The 20269-nt window shown below is 67.4% G+C and overlaps 1 protein-coding gene across 1 annotated transcript in view; it reads left to right on the plus strand.

Annotated features, from left to right (window-relative positions):
- Nucleotides 1-20269, plus strand: part of LOC138824857 (plexin-A1) — a 47569-nt gene that overhangs the window by 16752 nt on the left and 10548 nt on the right. Inside the window, exons 8-23 of the mRNA XM_070019252.1 lie at nt 164-263; nt 3170-3284; nt 7561-7761; nt 9022-9118; nt 9211-9404; nt 9485-9636; nt 10432-10552; nt 10819-10955; nt 12290-12457; nt 12620-12713; nt 12971-13210; nt 13294-13437; nt 13672-13906; nt 15395-15537; nt 16562-16818; nt 17150-17216. Of these exons, the coding sequence (XP_069875353.1) occupies nt 164-263; nt 3170-3284; nt 7561-7761; nt 9022-9118; nt 9211-9404; nt 9485-9636; nt 10432-10552; nt 10819-10955; nt 12290-12457; nt 12620-12713; nt 12971-13210; nt 13294-13437; nt 13672-13906; nt 15395-15537; nt 16562-16818; nt 17150-17216 (2465 nt within the window). The remainder of the gene's footprint in view (nt 1-163; nt 264-3169; nt 3285-7560; nt 7762-9021; nt 9119-9210; nt 9405-9484; nt 9637-10431; nt 10553-10818; nt 10956-12289; nt 12458-12619; nt 12714-12970; nt 13211-13293; nt 13438-13671; nt 13907-15394; nt 15538-16561; nt 16819-17149; nt 17217-20269) is intronic.

Consider the following 20269-nt stretch of genomic DNA (forward strand, 5'->3'; position numbering starts at 1 on the left):
GAGTTGGAGGGCAGAGCCCTTCCCCAGCGGCCAGCCCACAGGTCAGGCTGTGCTGTCCCCCACCTTCGGCCTCCTGGGATCCCAAGTCCAGGCTTAGGTCTGGGGCGGAGTGGGGTCCTGGGCTCTGTGGCCCGCAGCCTCATGCCCCGCCTGCTGCCCGCAGGAGACCAGCGGGTGGTGAAGCTCTACCTGAAGTCCAAGGAGACGGGGAAGAAGTTCGCGTCTGTAGACTTCGTCTTCTACAACTGCAGCGTCCACCAGGCGTGAGTGTCCCGCCACTGCCCCCCTGCCCCCCGCGGACTCCTCTGCAGGTGCCCCCCTGCCCCGTCCCCCGCAGACCCCTCTGCAGGTGCCCCCCCCGCCCCGTCCCCCACGGACCCCTCTGCAGGTGCCCCCCCCGCCCCGTCCCCCGCGGACCCCTCTGCAGGTGCCCCCCCTGCCCCGTCCCCCGCAGACCCCTCTGCAGGTGCCCCCCCCCGCCCCGTCCCCCGCAGACCCCTCTGCAGGTGCCCCCCCCGCCCCGTCCCCCGCGGACCCCTCTGCAGGTGCCCCCCCTGCCCCGCCCCCCGCAGACACCTCTGCAGGTGCCCCCCTCCCGCCCCGTCCCCCACGGACCCCTCTGCAGGTGCCCCCCCCGCCCCGTCCCCCGCAGACCCCTCTGCAGGTGCCCCCCCTGCCCCGTCCCCCGCAGACCCCTCTGCAGGTGCCCCCCCCGCCCCGTCCCCCGCAGACCCCTCTGCAGGTGCCCCCCTCCCGCCCCGTCCCCCGCGGACACCTCTGCAGGTGCCCCCCTCCCGCCCCGTCCCCCACGGACCCCTCTGCAGGTGCCCCCCCACCCCACCCCCCGCAGACCCCTCTGCAGGTGCCCCCCCTGCCCCGCCCCCCGCGGACACTTCTGCAGGTGCCCCCCCACCCCACCCCCCGCAGACCCCTCTGCAGGTCCCCCTGCCCCGCCCCCCGCAGACCCCTCTGCAGGTCCCCCTGCCCCGCCCCCCGCAGACACTTCTGCAGGTGCCCCCCCCTGCCCCGTCCCCCGCAGACCCCTCTGCAGGTGCCCCCCCTGCCCCGCCCCCCGCAGACCCCTCTGCAGGTGCCCCCCCGCCCCGCCCCCCGCAGACCCCTCTGCAGGTGCCCCTGCCCCGCCCCCCGCGGACACTTCTGCAGGTGCCCCCCCCGCCCCGCCCCCCGCGGACACTTCTGCAGGTGCCCCCCCCTGCCCCGTCCCCCGCAGACCCCTCTGCAGGTGCCCCCCCGCCCCGCCCCCCGCAGACCCCTCTGCAGGTGCCCCTGCCCCGCCCCCCGCGGACACTTCTGCAGGTGCCCCCCCCGCCCCGCCCCCCGCGGACACTTCTGCAGGTGCCCCCCCCGCCCCGCCCCCCGCGGACACTTCTGCAGGTGCCCCCCCCGCCCCGCCCCCCGCGGACACTTCTGCAGGTGCCCCCCCCCGCCCCGCCCCCCGCGGACACTTCTGCAGGTGCCCCCCTCGCCCCGCCCCCCGCGGACACTTCTGCAGGTGCCCCCCGCCCCCCGCGGATCCCTCTGCAGGTGTCCCCCCCGCCCCGTCCCCCGCGGATCCCTCTGCAGGTCCCCCCCCTCCGCCCTGTCCCCCGCGGACCCCTCTGCAGGTGCCCCTCCTGCTCCCCGGACTCCTCACGCTCAGGGCCTCCCTATGGGCCAGGAGGAGCAAGGGGCTGCTGGGAGAGCTGCGAGGAGCCCGTGGTGCCCGCATGGCTGCGTGCTGAAGGGACGCTCAGGCCTGGCCCCGGGGGCATGCCGGTGGGCAGCAGGCAGAGCGGTGTGGGGCCAGCCCTGCAGGGCTGCGGTCACCAGGGGTGGGTGGAGAGGTGCGACAGAGCCTAGGCAGCTGCAGGGCTGGGTGAGGGCAGGGCTGAGGAGAGGGACACTGGGTGATGCCGTCACCGGGGATGGCCGGTGGTCTCTGGTACCAGAGGGCCCAGGTCCTGCAAGAACCCTGGCCACTTGGTGCCTGCTGCCTCTGAGCCCAGCTGTTGCTGGACCACAGCGCATCTGGGGGTCAGGTTTCTGAACCTCTGAGGCTCGAGTCCCCTGTACCTCAGCCCGCCGTGAGCGCCCTCAGGGTTGGGAGCCCCTGACAAAAGGCAGAGAGTCCTTTCTGCCTCAGAGATGGGAGGTGACGTGGCTCTGGTGGACAGCCTGGGAGGGCTGCGATGGCCGGTCCCTTTACAGAACGCGCACGCTCCGGCCAGGTGGGCTTGACCGGTGGGAGTGCGTGTGGCCCGAGGTGCTGGCCCGGTGCTGTGCGAGCTGCCTGCCATCTGAACTTGCACTGAGAGGAGGCCCAGCACAGCTCCTGCCCGTGCGAGCTCCTTTTCTGTGCTCGGGCCACCACACTGGCTGGACCTGGGGTGTGCTGTTGGTGACCAGCACTACAGAGAACGAAAGGGTGAAGAGGAAGGAAAGGCCGAGAGGAGACGGCACAAGCTCCTCCAGGCCTCCCAGCAGGCGGAGGCCCGGGGAACCCGCAGCCGGATGGCCAGTGCGGAGGCCCGGGGAACCCGCAGCTGGATGGCCAGTGCGGAGGCCCGGGGAACCCGCAGCCGGATGGCCAGTGCGGAGGCCCGGGGAACCCGCAGCCGGATGGCCAGTGCGGAGGCCCGGGGAACCCGCAGCCGGATGGCCAGTGCGGAGGCCCGGGGAACCCGCAGCCGGGCGGCCAGTGCGGAGGCCCGGGGAACCCGCAGCCGGATGGCCAGTACGGAGGCCCGGGGAACCCGCAGCCGGATGGCCAGTGCGGAGGCCCGGGGAACCCGCAGCCGGATGGCCAGTGCGGAGGCCCGGGGAACCCGCAGCCGGGCGGCCAGTGCGGAGGCCCGGGGAACCCGCAGCCGGATGGCCAGTGCGGAGGCCCGGGGAACCCGCAGCCGGGCGGCCAGTGTAGAGGCCTGGCGCTGGGCGGCCAGTGTGGAGACCTGGCTGGACGGCCAGTGTGGAGGGGAGGCCTGGCCGGGCGGCCAGTGCGGAGGCCCGGGGAACCCGCAGCCGGATGGCCAGTGTAGAGGCCTGGCGCTGGATGGCCAGTGTGGAGGGGAGGCCTGGCCGGACGGCCAGGCTGCATGTGCGGGGCCGGGCGGGGGATGTGGGACGCTGGCCTCTGGCCTCAGACTCACCCCCTGCCCTCTCCTTGCAGCTGCCTGGCTTGTGTCAACGGCTCCTTCCCCTGCCACTGGTGCAAATACCGCCACGTGTGCACCAATAACGCTGCCGACTGCGCGTTTTTGGAGGGCCGTGTCAACGTTTCTGAGGTACGGCAGTGGGAAGGGGCTCAGTTCAGAGGCCGAGGCGTCGGCAAGCGCCTGCCTGCCAGCCTCGCTGGCCAGCGGGTCGGCCTCCGGGACGCTGGACACCTGGCCCAGGGTCAGGGTGGGTGCAGCCCCCGACATCTCAGCCTGAGGCCCCGCCAAGCCAGGGTGGAGTACCCAAGTTTTATGGTGTCCCCCAAGAATTAGGAGACGCTTCCACAAGGCCCTGCCCCTTGGCCTCTGTGTGGGGGTGCCTGGGGGTGACTGCCGGGGCACAGCAAAGAGGCCCGCGTGGCAGGGGCCTCAGCTGTGGGGGTCTGGCGTAGCGGGGCGCGTGGCAGGCTGAGTCCTGGGAGACAAGAAGGAACCGGCTGGATTCACTGGTGCGTCACTGGTGCAGGGCTGGTGGGCTCGGGAGTCGTCTGAAGTGCTGCGTGGTAATTGCTGGTAATTAGGTGGTAATTATTTTGAAGCCTGGGCAAGGCAGACTGTGTTTATGAGCAGCAGGCTGCTCTGCCGAGAGCCTCGGTTGTCCGCGTCGGGACGGACCGGGCACCGTGTGGCTGGGAAGCGCAGGCGGGCTCCATGGCACCCTGTGGTGTGGAGCCTAGACTTGCAGCCAGCACCCTTCCCTTCCCTGTGGCCGCCAGTCTGTTGTCCCAGAGGGAAGGGTGGCCTGTGGGGCCTGACGGCTGGTTGGCCTCGAAGCGAGAATGGAGTAGCGGGCTTCTGGGATGCCGAGGGCCTCGCTCTCCGCCGGTGCCCTTCCCTCTAAGCCCCCCCCCCCCACGGGCACTGTCCCCTTCTGTGCTTGTAAGAGCCAGGTGGCCGCAGAGGCCGACCCGGGGTGTAGGTCTGTGACCCTGTGGAGGCCACAGGTGTCCTGGCAGGGCTGGGAGCAGGTGGGGGCTCCGGGGTTAAGCACGCCGGGTCTTCTCCCGTACGGGTCTTTGCCTTTTGCCCCATCCAAGCCATCAGCTCCAGGGCAGCAGAACACACTGTCCCTTGGAGTCGCTGGGGTGTCCGCAGGTGGGGCCGCGTGGGTACCCGGGTCTGGGGAGGGCAGCGGAGCACGGGGCTGGGGGCTCGGGGAAGGGATTCTTTTTCCTTGGCTGTAGCCTGGGCTTGTTGGTGAGGACTGCTGTGTGTCCACAGACTGGGGTGGACTTGTGAGGAGCGCCGCGAGGGCACTGGATGGGCAGCACTCTGCTTCCCATTCCTGGTTTGGGGTCCTCACACAGCAGACTGCCAGGGCCCAAGCGCTTTCCGCGCTGGAGCCCAGCTCCCAGGTAGGCAGGGCCTTCCTGTCCAGCCTCTGCTCTCAGACACGGAGGAAGGGCCTCCCAAGGCCTCCCCAGCCCCTGCCTGGGCCCTCAGACTTGCCCGAGTTTGGTGCCGGGGCCACGCGCGGGAGGTGGCAGGCGTGGCGGCACTGGGCACCGGGCTCCGGGTTTGGAGGAGCCCACCTGGGCCGGCGCTCCCAGAGGTGGGTTTTCTGGCCTTTGTGGAGAAGTGGGAAGTACGGCTGGTGTTTTCCTGGAGACCTGGTCAGCTTCCTGCCCACAGGCGGCCCTAGGAGACTCCAGGTTCTGGCTTGTCACACCCGCCGGGCCCTGGGACGGGCGAGTCCCGCAGCGGGCCTGAGGACAGCGTGGTGAGGAGAAGCCCCGCGTGGGAGATCACTGCCCTACAGGCTCCGGCCTCCGCCAAGCACCAGCTTTCAAAGTCCAGAACTTTGGCTCTGTGGAGGCTTATCCTTTCTTTTCCCTCGGGTTGGTGCTCAGGACTTGTTATTGCTGACAAGTCTTTCACCACTTGAGCCCTAGCTCAAATGTGCATTTTCTCACATTAAGTACACTCACTTTTGCCTGGCCCTGCCCTCCCAGCACTGGGTTTGAACTCAGGACTTTGTGCTTCCCTGGCTTTCCTGCTTGAGGGCTCTACTGGTACTTTACCACTTGAGCCACACTGCTAAACCTGGTTTAGCCGTTTCCTGCTGGTTATTTTGTAGTCTAGTGGACTTTTATTTATTACCCAGGCTGGCCTTGAACTATATACCTCTGCATCTCAGCTTCTGAGCAGCGAGGATGACAGATGTGAGCTTTTAGAACTGGCTTACCTTGCCTTTTAGGACACCATTGACTGGTTGGTAGTCAGGCTTGAATTCAGGACCTGGGTGCTGTCCTTGAGCTCTTAAGGCTAGAGCTCTACCACTTAAGCCACAGTACCACTTCCGGTTTTCTGGTGGTTTATTGGAGATAAGAGTCTCACAGACTTGCCTGCCTGGATGGCTTGAGCTGCGATCCTCAGTTCTCAGCCTCCTGAGTAGCTAGGATGACAGGCGTGAGCCACCAGCACCTGGCACTGTTTACTTTTTGAGAGGCAAATTCTTCATAAAATGACAGATTGGGACATAGCAGATGGCAGTGGTTGAAGCCCCACAGGTGACACTGTGGACTGGCTGAGAGCTGTGCTCTGCTGTGTACTACACACAGGAGTTCATTTTTTTAAAATTTGTAGACCATAGTGAAAACTGCTTAGAAATACCATGCATAAGGCAGGCCCGTTGTAGACGGGCAGCCTTCCAAATTTTGACTCCGTGTAGAGCTCTGGGTCACAGGAATGAAGTGCTAGCCTGGGTCGTGAAGGGCCTCCTTCCCTCCACCATTTTCCAGCTGTGAGCCGGGACCTCGCCAGCTCCGTGCAATCCTCCCCAGCTGGGAGCCGGGTCCCAGGGGCCTCAGGCCCAGCCCACGCCCTCACACGCTCAGTGAGTGTCCTTCTCCAGCCTTCCCCAGGGCTCTGCAGCCTCTTCCTAGGTGACTGCTGGAGACAAGGACCTGCCAGGCCTTCTTCCTGTCGGATTTAAGTCGTTACCATGTCCCCTCCTCAGCGCAGGGTCTGCAGTGCGGGTCTCCTGAGATGGGTGTCTGTGTGCCCTCTGGGTGTGGAGAGCGGATGGGAGAGGGGAGTGAGGTATGGGGGCGCCTGGGAGGCGCAGGCGTGGCCGCCAGCCTGGTGGGGCGGTGGCAGGCTCAGCCTCAGCCGGTCGGCTTAGTGCTTGGGAGGGTGGAGGGTGAGGTGTGGGAGCAGGGCGGGATGTTGAGATAGGCGAGGGGCTGGTGGGGTGGCCCCCATCCGTGCTGGGATTGGGCCGGGGGCCCCAGGACCTCCCCCGTCCATGCTGGGATTGGGCCGGGGGCCCCAGGACCTCCCCCGTCCGTGCTGGGATTGGGCCGGGGGCCCCAGGACCTCCCCCGTCCGTGCTGGGATTGGGCCGGGGGCCCCAGGACCTCCCCTGGTTGCCTGCCATGGCCGTCTCCTGGCTGGTGTGATGGGAGGGGAGCCGCACAGCTTGAGCAGCTCCTCCAGGCTGAAGGGCAGGTTGGGTATGGACCCAAGTCCGTCCTCCTCTTCAGTGGGGACCTGAGGTGCTGGGGCCATCATGGGACATTCCGGCTGGGGCTTGGGGTGTGGCAGGGAATAGCTGGAGACAGGGCCAGGGTCTCCAGGGCTGTGGCTTGAGCACCCCTTCAGTGCAGCCCTTAGCTGGGCCTCTGGCCAGTGGACGAGAGAGCATTCCTAGTGAGTGGCCAGCTCGCTTAGCCAGCCATGCAATGAGGGGTCTGCTCACCCAGCGGCCCTGCAGTGTGCGGTTACTTAGGTGGCTGGGTGGTGAGTGGTCCGCTCACTTAGATGGCCTTTCCAGCCCTGTTCCCTAGGGGCCTCGAGGGCCGAGTCAGGGTCCAAGACCCCGCGGAGCCCCACAGAGCTGTCCTGGACCCACGCCCACAGGGCAGCCGTGAGCGGACCTGGGGACTCCGGCTGCTTCCAGCCTCCCTATTTAAAGCCGCCCAGGCTCCCGCAGGCCGCTCCCCAGGGACCCGCCAGCCGTGCTGCAAGGCAGCCCCGCGTTGCATCAGCTATTGTTGTGGAGCGCCGCCGGCCCAGGGGGCCCTGGCTGTTTTTCTGCCGGCTCCAGCTATTTTTACATGCTCCCCAGGTCCCCAGCTGAGAGTCGGCGGCTCCAGCACCCCGCTCTTGGCTCCTGCCTCCCGCCTCAAGGGCCTGTGCAGCTGCAGGCCAGATGGGGCCCTGCGGCCTCTAGACTGCCGGGGCCTAGGACATGGAGCCAAGGCGCGCGTCCCGCTGGGTGTGCAGCCTCCGCCTGCCGGAGAGCCACGCCGAGGACATGGTGCTTTTGGTCCTCAGATCACCCACGGTGGGCCCCGGCGGTGGCACGCACGAGCCTGGCTCACTCGGAGTCGTGTTTCCCCAGGACTGCCCCCAGATCCTGCCCTCCACGCAGATCTACGTGCCAGTGGGCGTGGTGAAGCCCATCACCCTGGCTGCCCGGAACCTGCCACAGCCACAGTCAGGCCAGCGTGGCTACGAGTGCCTTTTCCACATCCCCGGCAGCCCTGCCCGGGTGACCGCGCTGCGCTTCAACAGCTCCAGCCTGCAGTGCCAGAATTCCTCGGTGAGGCGGGGGGGGGGGCTGAGGTGGCGCCCGGTCCCCTCACCGCCCAGCCTCCCATGCTGCGCACACGCTCAAGCCTGATGTGACCGCCGCCCTCACCCCTCGGGTGTAGGGACATTCCGGGCCTTGGGCTCCAGGGTGGGCCGTGTCCGTGGGGATGGCCAGGGCAGAGCACGGGGCCTGGGGCTGTGGCCAGCAGTGGAGACGCGCACTCAGGCAGCGCTGGTGCATGCGGGCGGTCTGGGATGCATGCTGTGGCAAGGACTGCTGAAAAGGCTCCATTAGCGAGTAGCCAGGGGCATCTTAGGACGCGACCTGGGTGCTCAGGGAAGGGGAGCCTCCTCCAAGGCCCGGCTCAGGTTGCACTCTCCTCTGGCTCCAGAGTTTCTCCATTTGTTCAGTCAGGAGTGTGGCCTTGGGTCCTGCTGCGTGAACAGGAGGCTCAGGCCAGGGCCTCTGCAGCCTGGGGAGGGTCTGATCATGTTGGTCTGGCCTCGTTAGCCCTTTGGCCGTCTGGGCCGTCCTTGTGGGGCGGGAGCCTGGGGGTCAGGGCCGGCTTCAGAGGCGGGCAGGTTGCAGACTGCTCCTTGCATGGTGGCTGCGCTGTTTGTGCCTGTGCCCCGGTGCTCTGTGCTCCGTGTCACCCTCCGGAGCTGCCTGCGTCTTCCACTCCCCAGGCTCCAGGCCCCTCCTCTCCTGGTCCACGCTCAGCAGGAAGCGGGAGTGTTGGGGAATGTCTTGCAGCTAGGGATACGTTGGGTGGTTGTGCTACCCTTGAAGATGCCAGGCTTGCTCCCTGCAGCCAGGCAGAGGGATGGAGTAGAGGCATCAATGCTGGAAAGCGGGGCAGAGCTGGACCCCCAGGCCCCGTCTCCTGGGAGGCGCCGTGGCCTTGAGCTCAGGCTACCTGGGAGGCACTGCAGGGCATACGCACCAGGCTTCAGGGCAGCCCTGTGCACTCAGCACTCAGATGCTCAGTTGGAAGTATCCCTGCTGCTGTCTAGGGGGCTGGCTGGGGCCCCAGTTTCCAAGAAAGGCTGACTCTCCCAGCAGGTCCCAGGGAGGAGTGAGCTCACTCCTGAGGGGTCTGCCTGGCTGCAAGAGGGGGCGGGTCTATGTGACAGGTGGGCAGGGGCGCCGGCCAGATGTGGCCAATCTTGGGGAGAGAGGCTCGCAGGCCCCAGCTGGCAGGCCTGATTCCGTGCGGCCTGGCGGTGGGAGCTGGCAACCAGGGGCTGACTGCTGTGTCCGTGCCCACAGTACTCCTATGAAGGCAACGACGTCAGCGACCTCCCTGTGAATCTGTCGGTGGTGTGGAATGGCAACTTCGTCATCGACAACCCCCAGAACATCCAGGGTGAGCAGCAGGCCTGGGCTGCCGGCGGGTGGGGCGGGGCAGGGTGGGGACCGTGCTGACCAGGCCTCCTCCCCGCCCCCCCCCCCCCGCAGCCCACCTCTACAAGTGCCCAGCCCTGCGCCAGAGCTGCGGCCTCTGCCTCAAGGCCGACCCGCGCTTCGAGTGCGGCTGGTGTGTGGCCGAGCGCCGCTGTTCCCTGCGCCACCACTGCCCCGCTGAGGCGCCCGCCGCCTGGATGCACGCCCGGCACGGGAGCAGCCGCTGCGCGGACCCCAAGATTCTCAAGGTAGGCCGGAGGCCGGGCCTGGCCGAGCCCGGCGCGGGGGGGCCCGGCCTGCTGGTGCCCCAGCCTCTGCCTTCCCACAGCTGTTTCCAGAGACAGGCCCCCGACAGGGAGGGACGAGGCTCACCATCACCGGGGAGAACCTGGGCCTTCGGTTTGAGGACGTGCGTCTGGGCGTGCGTGTGGGCAAGGTGCTGTGCAGCCCTGTGGAGAGCCAGTACATCAGTGCCGAGCAGTGAGTGCACCCCGGGACTGGGGGTGGGGGCTGCCCTGTGGAGGGCGTGCTCAGGACCGGGCGGCAGGCCGGGCGCAGCCCTGTGGAGGGCGTGCTCAGGACCGGGCGGCAGGCAGGGCGCAGCCCTGTGGAGGGCGTGCTCAGGACCGGGCGGCAGGCCGGGTGCAGCCCTGTGGAGGGCGGTACGCCAGTGCTCAGGACCGGGCGGCAGGCCGGGCGCAGCCCTGTGGAGGGTGTGCTCAGGACCGGGCGGCAGGCCGGGCGCAGCCCTGTGGAGGGCGTGCTCAGGACCGGGCGGCAGGCAGGGCGCAGCCCTGTGGAGGGCGTGCTCAGGACCGGGCGGCAGGCCGGGCGCAGCCCTGTGGAGGGCGTGCTCAGGACCGGGCGGCAGGCAGGGCGCAGCCCTGTGGAGGGCGTGCTCAGGACCGGGCGGCAGGCAGGGCGCAGCCCTGTGGAGGGCGGTACGCCAGTGCTCAGGACCAGGCGGCAGGCCGGGCGCAGCCCTGTGGAGGGCGGTACGCCAGTGCTCAGGACCGGGCGGCAGGCCGGGCGCAGCCCTGTGGAGGGCGGTACGCCAGTGCTCAGGACCAGGCGGCAGGCCGGGCGCAGCCCTGTGGAGGGCGTGCTCAGGACCGGGCGGCAGGCAGGGCGCAGCCCTGTGGAGGGCGTGCTCAGGACCGGGCGGCAGGCCGGGCGCAGCCCTGTGGAGGGCGGTACGCCAGTGCTCAGGACCGGGCGGCCGGGTGGGGGTGGAGAGACGGTGCAGCCAGGGCAGCTGCTGGCCCCCGCCTGCAGGATTGTGTGTGAGATCGGGGACGCCAGCACAGTGCGGGCCCATGACGCCCTGGTGGAGGTGTGTGTGCGGGACTGTTCGCCCCACTACCGGGCTCTGTCACCGAAGCGCTTCACGTTTGTGGTAAGTGCCGCCCGCTGCCCCCTCTGCCTGGGAAGGTGGTCTGGGTGGGAGACCTCAGGTCTGGGTGCAGGGGCTTCGGGTCACTGTGGGCTTTGGGCTCCCCGTGCTCCCCTCCTGGCTGAGGCTAGCACCAGGTGTCCTGTGCCATCTGCCCCTTTCCTGGAGCTGTCCCGCACCAGGGGCATGGGACAGAGCCTGTGCCTGGGACTCCTGGTCTGGGGACAGAGCTGTGGGCTAGCGTCCTCATAACAAGTCTCTTCCGGCAGACTCCAACCTTCTACCGCGTGAGCCCCTCCCGCGGGCCTCTGTCGGGAGGCACCTGGATCGGCATCGAGGGCAGCCACCTGAACGCGGGCAGCGACGTGGCCGTGTCCATTGGGGGCCGGCCCTGTTCCTTCTCCTGGTATGCGGGGCAGGGGCAGCAGGGCCAGGGCATGGCCACACACACACATGTGCATGTGCACACGCACACATGCACACACACACTGTACCCACTGGTGGTCCTGTCAGGGCTATCCCTGGCTGTGTCCCCTCCTGTTGCCTGGGAAACGGGTATGGAGAACCTGGCTGGGGTGATCACTATGGAAACTCAAGAGGCAGAGGTTACCATGGAGATGGGGACTGCCTCCATGGTAGAAATGAGGAGGGCGGGGCCTGCCGTCCAGGAGTGGGGGGTGGGGGAGGGGACGGGACTCCCTGGAGAACAAAATAAGAAATATTCTTTCTAAAAAAATTTTTTTTTAGAGAAAACAGACATCTTAACAAAAGCTTTGAGGCCTGAAGTGGATAATTTTAGATTAGGGAGATAATGGAACGGCCCTTTAAATATTTTCCTGTGGTAATTACCCGTTATCAGCCTGATCATTGGTATTTGCAGCTGAGCCAGGCCCGGCAGCTCTGGGCGTCCAGGCTGTAGTTAGAGGTGGGGGGAGAGAGTCTGGGAGAGCAGGCCTTGGCTGCCAGCTCCCATAAAGGTGACCGCCTGGCCCTGAACCCCAGCCCAGTCCACTCTGGCGTACAAAGAGGAAGCAGTGTTCGCCTTGCTGGCCTCCCGAGCTGTGGGTGAGCCGCTGCTGGCCCTGCAGCAGGGCACAGGCCCACTGTGGGTGAGCGGCTCAGGCCTCCAGGGCCCAGGCAGACTTAACGCCTGCCTAGTGCTGAGGAGGAAACAGAGTGGCGCACAGAGCCTGGCCAGGGTCTCCTGAGGAGAGAGACAAAGACCAGGCCTTTCCTACTCTAAAGTGGTCCAGTCGGGGGCCGGGGAGAGGCCCACATGCCAGGCCAGGCCTGAGGTCCAGTCGGGGGCCGGGGAGAGGCCCACATGCCAGGCCAGGCCTGAGGGGGGAGGGGAGAGGCCCACATGCCAGGCCAGGCCCGAGGTCCAGTCGGGGGCCGGGGAGAGGCCCACATGCCAGGCCAGGCCTGAGGTCCAGTCGGGGGCCGGGGAGAGGCCCACATGCCAGGCCAGGCCTGAGGGGGGAGGGGAGAGGCCCACATGCCAGGCCAGGCCCGAGGTCCAGTCGGGGGCCGGGGAGAGGCCCACATGCCAGGCCAGGCCTGAGGGGGGAGGGGAGGCAGGGAGGTCAGCCTGGCCAAGGATAGGGCCAAGGCCTCCGGCACAGGTAGTCGCCCGCGGGCAGATGGTGGCGTGTGAGGCGCCACATCCTGCGCACCCTGCTGGCCCTGCCCCAGGGGCGCCAGTGCCCGGGGAGACCCTCACACGTGCTCGGCCCCCAGGAGAAACTCGCGGGAGATCCGCTGCCTGACGCCGCCAGGGCAGAGTCCGGGTAGCGCTCCCATTGTCATCAACATCAACCGTGCCCAGCTGGCCAACCCCGAGGTGAAGTACAACTACACCGAGGACCCCACCATCCTGAGGATCGACCCCGAGTGGAGCATCAACAGGTGAGGGCCACCTCACCGCCACGGCCGCCGTGGCGGTCTCAGGGTGCCCTATGCCGAGCCCCAGACCCCCCTTGCCGCCTTGGGACAGCTCTGCTAGTGGGGCTGGGGTGGCCCCTGTGCCCTCCAGCCCAGCAGCCCACTCACCCCCGCTCACTCCTCTAGTGGTGGGACCCTGCTGACGGTCACGGGCACCAATCTGGCCACTGTCCGTGAACCCCGGATCCGGGCCAAGTATGGAGGCGTTGAGAGGGAGAATGTAAGTCCATGCCCTCTGCCCCCTGCTCTGCTCAGCCCTGCTGTCTACCTGGGTCTCTGTCTCCCTACGGTGCCAGTCCCGGCCTGCCCTGACAGGTCTGTTCTCCCACTGTGGGGTGGATTTCAGGGAGGGGCCCGGCTGGCTCCTGCGCAGCCATCCCCGGGCCAGGGCTCTGTCTCGTGAGCTCTGGGGCCGGGGGGAAGGGGGGTGCTCTGGGGCTCTGTGAGTCCGGCCCAGCACCCTGCCGTCTGTCGCAGAGCTGCATGGTGTACAATGACACCACCATGGTGTGCCGGGCTCCGTCTGTGGACAACCCCACGCGTAGCCCGCCCGAGCTGGGGGAGCGGCCGGACGAGCTGGGCTTCGTCATGGACAACGTGCGCGCCCTGCTAGTGCTCAACTCTTCCTCCTTCCTCTACTACCCCGACCCGGTGCTAGAGCCGCTCAGCCCCACCGGCCTCCTGGAGCTGAAGCCCAGCTCCCCCCTCATCCTCAAGGTGGGTCCTGGCCGGGGCAGGTGGGGAAGCAGGCCGGGCAGGGAGACCCGGACCGGCCCTCGGCTCATCTGCACCCCGTGCAGGGTCGGAACCTGCTGCCACCGGCACCTGGCAACTCCCGGCTCAACTACACGGTGCTCATTGGCTCTACCCCGTGTGTCCTCACTGTGTCGGAGACGCAGCTGCTGTGCGAGTCGCCGAACCTCACGGGACAGCACAAGGTCACGGTGCGTGCCTGGTCCACACCCACCTGGGGGCGGAGCCCAGGAGACTCGGGTGCCCTGCTCCGCTCCAGCCTGGCCTGCCCAGCCACCAGCTCCTCTCCAGACCTTCAGCCCCCGCCCCACGGCCCCTGCCCGCCCTTTCTGCGCCGTGGGTGCCCCGGTGCCTATAAGCCGGCTGTACAGTGGGCTCCGGCGCCCAGTGAGTGCAGCTCCTGATGCGCTGTGCCCGCCCGGCAGGTGCGAGCAGGCGGCTTTGAGTTCTCCCCCGGGATGCTGCAGATGTACTCAGACAGCCTGCTCACGCTGCCCGCCATTGTGGGCATCGGCGGGGGCGGGGGCCTCCTGCTGCTGGTCATCGTGGCCGTGCTGATCGCCTACAAGCGCAAGTCTCGCGATGCCGACCGCACCCTCAAGCGGTTGCAGCTGCAGATGGACAACCTGGAGTCCCGAGTGGCACTCGAGTGCAAGGAAGGTGTGTGGGGGTCCGGCAGGGCGCCCCTCCCCCGCCCCCTCCCCCGCCCCCGCCCCCCACCGAGGCTCAGCGCCCATGCGCCCTGAGCGCTGTCACGTGCCGGGGGTGGCAGACACCTGTCGAGGGCTGCAGGACTAGGCGAGACTCACAGCCCAGCCCCGTGGTGAGACCGGATGGGCCGCTCAGTTCCCTGTCTGCAGAATGGGCGGAGGCCACGTTCCTGGGTGACAGGCCGTGGAGCCGGTTCCATGGTGGCTGGAGCACTCTGATGGCCGCACTGGGTCTCCTACCTACCCATTCTCAGGCCTGAGCCCTTGGTGGCCCTAGCCTAACCGGGGGCACCCCAAAGGCAGGTGGAGACAGGGCCCAGAGACTGGGGTGGGCTGTGGGCAGCCAAGACGCAGGTGTGCAGGCTGTGGACTTGAACGCTGAGCGGTAGTAGAGAGTGGCGCGGGAGAGCAGGAGGGCAGGGCCAGGGCCAAGGCTCCCTGAGTGTGCCAGCACGCGCCGCCACCCAGCCGCTCAGTTCCTTAGAGGCGTCGCGTGCTAGGGTTAACCCCTAGTCCCTGCCCCAAAAGCTCAGGAGTCTCCTGACTCCATTCTGTGCCCCAGGGCTGTGGATCTCCTGGACTCCAGCCCCTGCCCCGGGGCTGTGGGGTACGAATGGCTGGGGTGCTGGGTAGGCAGGAGTTAGGCAGCGTAGCCAATGGGGGAGGCAGGCGGCCCCGGACAGAGGCCCGGGTGGCACAGCAGCCATGGGCTGTTGGGACGGGGCCGCTCCTGGATTTGTGTCGGGCTGGAGTCAGTGGGCGTCGGGCTGGCCCCTGGGTGGTGTGGCGGGGCCTTAGGCTGGGCCTGGGTGCCGGCTCACTTGCTGTGGGTCCACGGCTTGTGGCCCTGCCCCTGCTGGGCGCCTCTCAGAGCCTCGGCAGAGGAGGCGGTGGGAGGCAGACTGCGAGGCCTGTGAGAAGCTTACAGAACGCCGCCTCGCTGGCATTTACCCGGTTAACAGCCAGGGGCTTGGGGGCAGGGGCACGGGCGAGGTGTACTTAGGACGTCCCTTAGCCCTGGTCAGACCCGAATATCTAGTGGTGGCTCAGGGCCAGGTGCAGCGGTCCCCTGGCTCTGCGGGTGCCCCAGGTGTGCACGTGACAGGTGTCTGCCTGGGGCTGGGAGCGCGGGGAGCCCCTGAGGCTGCTGGCGGGGACATTTGCTGCCCACATCCCTTCTGGGGGTGGAGGGGCTAGCGCCTACCGCGTACGTGTTTCCCCCTCACGGCTGTGGTCAAAGCAGGAGGCCTTGATGACAGCCGGGTGAGGGGTTTCATCCACATCAGGACAGAGGACACAGGGGCGCCAGGCAGCAGAGTGGTTTCCACTCAAAAGACCAGGGCCAGAGGGACTAGAATTTGATCCTGGCACACAGTTGGGGGCAGGGACAGGCTGGGCATGAGGAGGGGTCTTGACCTTGGCCCCTGCCGGTCCACAGCCTTTGCAGAGCTGCAGACAGACATCCATGAGCTGACCAGCGACCTGGACGGGGCCGGCATCCCGTTCCTGGACTACCGCACGTACGCCATGCGGGTGCTCTTCCCCGGGATTGAGGACCACCCTGTGCTCAAGGAGATGGAGGTAGGGTGTGGGCCTCGGCCTGTGGGGAGCCGGGAACACCCAGGACCCTGAGGCTCAGCTGGTAGATGCTGGCAGCGGATCCAGGAGGAGCCAGGGTGGGCGGGGCGGGGCGGGGCGGGGCAGGCTTCCTGCTTCACTCCGCTGGCACAGGCGGGCTTACCAGCCATGTCCAGCCTGGGTTCCAAGCATTTCCTCAGTAGCTGGGCTGTGCATCCTGCCTCTTTTCTGGGCACACCCGCCGCTCACCTTTGCTGTTTTTTTTCGGGACATCCCTGTGTGGTGTGGGGGAGGGGAGGCGCTCAGCTGGACTTGGGCTGTGCGTGAACAGCAGCCAGGCTCAGGTTGTTGAGAGTGAGCCTAGAAGTGGGTGCGCAAAGCCTCAGGGCCCCACTGTGGCCCACGCATTCACCCCCGGCCACAGACGGCCCATGCTCGGCAGGCTGCACCGCCTCTGCCGCCCGATGCACCCCCGCGGCTCACTGCGGCCCGGGGCGCTCCCCCGCGTCTGAGGGCCTTGCGGTCACTCTGCCGCCCGATGCACCCCCGCGGCTCACTGCGGCCCGGGGCGCTCCCCCGCGTCTGAGGGCCTTGCGGTCACTCTGGCCTAGGCCCTGGTCTGCTTTGGGTGCTTCTCCCTGCCTTTCCACGCCCTGAACTTCATGCATGGCAGCACGCAGGCTCTGTGTGTCATGTATGCTGTCACGTGCACTGTCTGTCTGCTCCGGGAGGGGAGTGTTGTGTTGGGAGGCACCAGTCAGAGGTCCTGACACGGAGCGGTGGCAGAGCAGGCCCTCTTCCCTCAGAGTGCTCTGCTCCTCAGCTGCAGTTGGCTTCGCGGGGCAGCGTTCTGGCTTCCAGGATTCATTTATTCTGCTGAGGACTGTGAGGCCGGGACTGGCTGCCGGGGCTGTGTAGCCGGGGTGCTGTGCCACCGTTACCTGGCCTGCCGTCTGTCCCTGACCTGCCCCGCTGGCCCGGCCACGCGCTGCCTGCCCCGTGGTCTGAGCACGCCCGTGTCCCCCAGGTGCAGGCCAACGTGGAGAAGTCGCTGACGCTCTTTGGGCAGCTGCTGACCAAGAAGCACTTCCTGCTGACCTTCATCCGCACGCTGGAGGCCCAGCGCAGCTTCTCCATGCGTGACCGTGGGAATGTGGCCTCGCTCATCATGACCGCCCTGCAGGGCGAGATGGAGTATGCCACAGGCGTGCTCAAGCAGCTGCTGTCCGACCTCATCGAGAAGAACCTGGAGAGCAAGAACCACCCCAAGCTGCTCCTGCGCCGGTGAGCCAGCGGGGGGCCCAGCGGGGGCCGAGGGGGACCGGGCCCGTGGGTAGGGGGAAGGCCTAGGCCTCCCCTGCAGACAGCCCTCGGTGCTGCCTGGGGTGCGTGGGGGGCGGGGTCGTGGGCCCTGTGGGCCTCGCTTCCCCGCCAGTGGCACCGTCTGGGCCCGCGCGGTTGTACCCCAGGCTTGGGGTAAGGTCTCCGAGTCCTCGACGCCCCCAGAGAAGCCTGAGGCCTGCTGTCCTGGCCTGTGGGGCGAGGGCCAGCTGGGCCTGCGGGGCCTCTGGCAAGGACAACGCCATCGCTGTGTCTGCTGCCCTGCAACTTACAGGACCGAATCCGTGGCTGAGAAGATGCTGACCAACTGGTTTACCTTCCTCCTGTACAAGTTCCTCAAGGTAGGCACTGCTGCCTGGGGGTGGGGGGGGACCCAACAGCCGTGGTCTCAGCTGAGCTGCCTGGGCCAGGCCGCCACAAGGGCCCCGACCCTCCTCCCCTCCTCCCCTCCTCCCCCCTCCCCTCCTCCCCTCCTCCCCTCCTCCCCTCCTCCCCACCTCCCCTCCTCCCCTCCTCCCCTCCTCCCCACCTCCCCTCCTCCCCTCCTCCTCCTCCCCTCCTCCCCTCCTCCTCCTCCCCTCCTCCCCTCCTCCCCTCCTCCCCTCCTCCCCACCTCCCCTCCTCCCCCTCCCCTCCTCCCCACCTCCCCTCCTCCCCTCCTCCCCCTCCCCTCCTCCCCTCCCCACCTCCCCTCCTCCCTCTCTTCCCCTCCTCCCCTCCTCCCCCTCCTCCCCCTCCTCCCCCTCCTCCCCCTCCTCCCCTCCTCCCCTCCTCCCCTCCTCCCCTCCTCCCCTCCTCCCCTCCTCCTCTCCTCCCCTCCTCCCCTTCTCCTCTCCTCCTCTCCTCCTCCTTTCTTCTCCTTCTCCCCTGTGCAGCCCTCGGCAGACATTTCTGTCCAGACCAAGGGCCTGGCCTGGCGTCTGGCTGCAGGCCTTGGTCACTGCTGTGCCAGGTACCTGGGACTGGCCACCAGGCTCAGGGTAGCAGCTGGACAGGACTTCCAATGGCCCAGTGCCCAGCCGTGGCCCTGCTGGGGAGTCTCAGGGCTCCCGTGTGCCATGAGTGGGGAGGGGGCGCTGGCTTCCTCTGCCGTCTCCGGAGCCCAGGTGACCACACCAGCCACACTCAGAGCAGAGGAGGGAAGGGCCGGCAGCACAGGTTCCCCTTGGCTGCACTGTCCACGGTGAGCGGCGCGCTGCTCAGAGCTGGCAGGTGGTCCGTGTCCCCCCAAGGTGGGGTCGTGCAAATGTGTGCCTAGGACATGTCCAGCAGGGTGGTGGCCACCAGCGTGACTGGCGCTGCAGCTGTGGCCCGGGACCGCCTCCCTGCTTCCGCCCTCAGCAGGCCGCTGCCGGGCGCTGGCTGGCCTCGTGGAGCACACGGGTCTGTGCACAGAGCAGGTCCCTGGCAGGGCCCCAGGACTGCTGGGAGAAGATGGAGAGGGGGTGCGGGGAGGAGGTGAGGTGGAGGCGGGCCAGGGCCAGGGCCAGGCCCCTGCCTCCTCAGAGGGGCGGATGTGTGGATCCAGCAGTCCCAGGCCCTCGGCCAGTTGCCCGGTAAACGCCGCCGCCATTGTTCCAGGCCTGCAGCAGAGAGCACAGGTGCATTCCTGTGACGTGCACCGCTCTGCGCAGACCACCATGCACTTCCACGGGCATTAACTGGGGCTCTGAACCCGAGGCAGCCGTGCCACGCGGGGTTAAACGGCGCCAGCAGCTGGTGTGTGCTGTCCCCGCTGACCCCCGTTCTCCACGCCCCCAGCAGCGGGATGCACTTCAGTGCATCTTGGCCAAGGGCTGGCATTGGGTCTATGCCTGTCTTGTGCCAAGCAGCGGGAGACGGGTGGCCTCTGCGGCCAGCAGGGCGTCTCGGGCAGCTGGGCCGTGCGGCAGGCCAGGGGTTACTTGGGGCCGGGCTGCTCATGGGAAGGAGCTGTGTCTCCGGAGGCTGAGGCTGAGGCTGTGAGGGCAGGGGGAGGAAGAGGAGGGAGCGACAGGGAGGAGGGCCGGGGAGCACAGTGGCCGAGCAGACCCCCGTCCGCCCTCTAGGTCACCAAGGTCCCAGGAAGGAGGTGGGCTGATGGGAGCTCCAAGCGTACTCCGCCTTCGCCTCCTGCGCTGATGCGCTGCCCGCCGTGCACGTGGAGGTGGCCAGACGGGGCTCGCTCCTCTGCAGGGGACGCACTCCTGGCGGTTGATTCCCTCCCTCCCTCCCTCCCCATCTCCGTTCCCTTCCCCCGGCCAGGACCAGGCCTTGAACAGGCTCTTATGCGCTTGCTCATCACTCTGCCTTGTGAACCAAGTCTCTAGTTCAGTTGGGTTTCTTTGGTGCTTCATTGGAGGTAGAGTTTTGGATTTTCTGCCCTGCTGCCAGTGCCGCCTTTAGGCCATGAGGGCCGGTGAGGTTTGTGTGGGACAGTGAGTCAGGCGCAGAGGCTTCTGACTTAGGAAGGGTCTGCCCGACAGCTCTCAGCTCTCGCACGGTGCCCAGAGATACACGTCCACCAGGAACTGCCCTGACGCTTGAGTGTGGATCTTTCTCAACCTGGTGAGAGCAGCGGTCCTGTCTGGAGAGGCGGGGCAGAGCAGGGCAGCGGGCCGTGGCTCCCGATCAGCCACGTGGTCCCGGCAGTGGGCTCGCTAGCTCGCCGAGCGGTGGTGTTCACGAAGCTTTCTACTGCAGGCGTGGCCTGTGTGCCTCAGCTTCACTGTGCAGTCCCAGATCCCACACGGTCCAGAGCCCCGGTCTGCCCCCGCTGAGCTCCCGCACTCCACTCTCGCCAAGCCCCTGGCCTCACGCACATCTGCCCGTCCCTCGTTACTCTGGGGGCTCCTGTAGGTGGAGTGAGCTAGTGTGTGTTTCTGTGACTGGTGAACAGCCCCGTGTCCTTCAGCAGAGGGGATGGGTAGCCGTGATAGTCCCCGCGCCATGCTTTGTTGTCCAGGCTTCAGTTCAGAACAGACATTCTCACCGGAAGTCGTACAGGTGAGCCGCTCATGCGCTTCAAATTGCGCGTCGGGCTGAGCAGCATGTGGAGCATTGCTCTCGTCCGGACTGACGGGTGTCCGCGCTGTACGGGCTCCTGCAGTGCCCGCCCGGGGGCAGTGGCGTGCCCAGCAGAGGCCGCGCAGGGACCCTTCCTCTAAAAGGAAGAGAAGGAGGAAGCCGAGCACTGAGGCCGCCGAGGCTGCCACAAGAACAAATCTGTCTGAGATTGTGAAGAAAAGGAAATCCGTTGTAGTCTTGCGGGCACATAGGACTGTAAACGTTTCGGCAAAGTTGGTGGTAAAGCCAGAGTCATCTGGAAAGGGTTAGGTTTGCAGGCAGTGACACAGACTTTCCCGTTCTCATTGATGGAGACGGCCCACGCGGCACTGGGCTGAAACGAGAGATG

This window comes from Dipodomys merriami, unplaced genomic scaffold (assembly GCF_024711535.1).
Source record: "Dipodomys merriami isolate MVZ:Mamm:240054 unplaced genomic scaffold, mDipMer1.0.p SCAF_13, whole genome shotgun sequence".
Lineage (NCBI taxonomy): Eukaryota > Metazoa > Chordata > Mammalia > Rodentia > Heteromyidae > Dipodomys > Dipodomys merriami.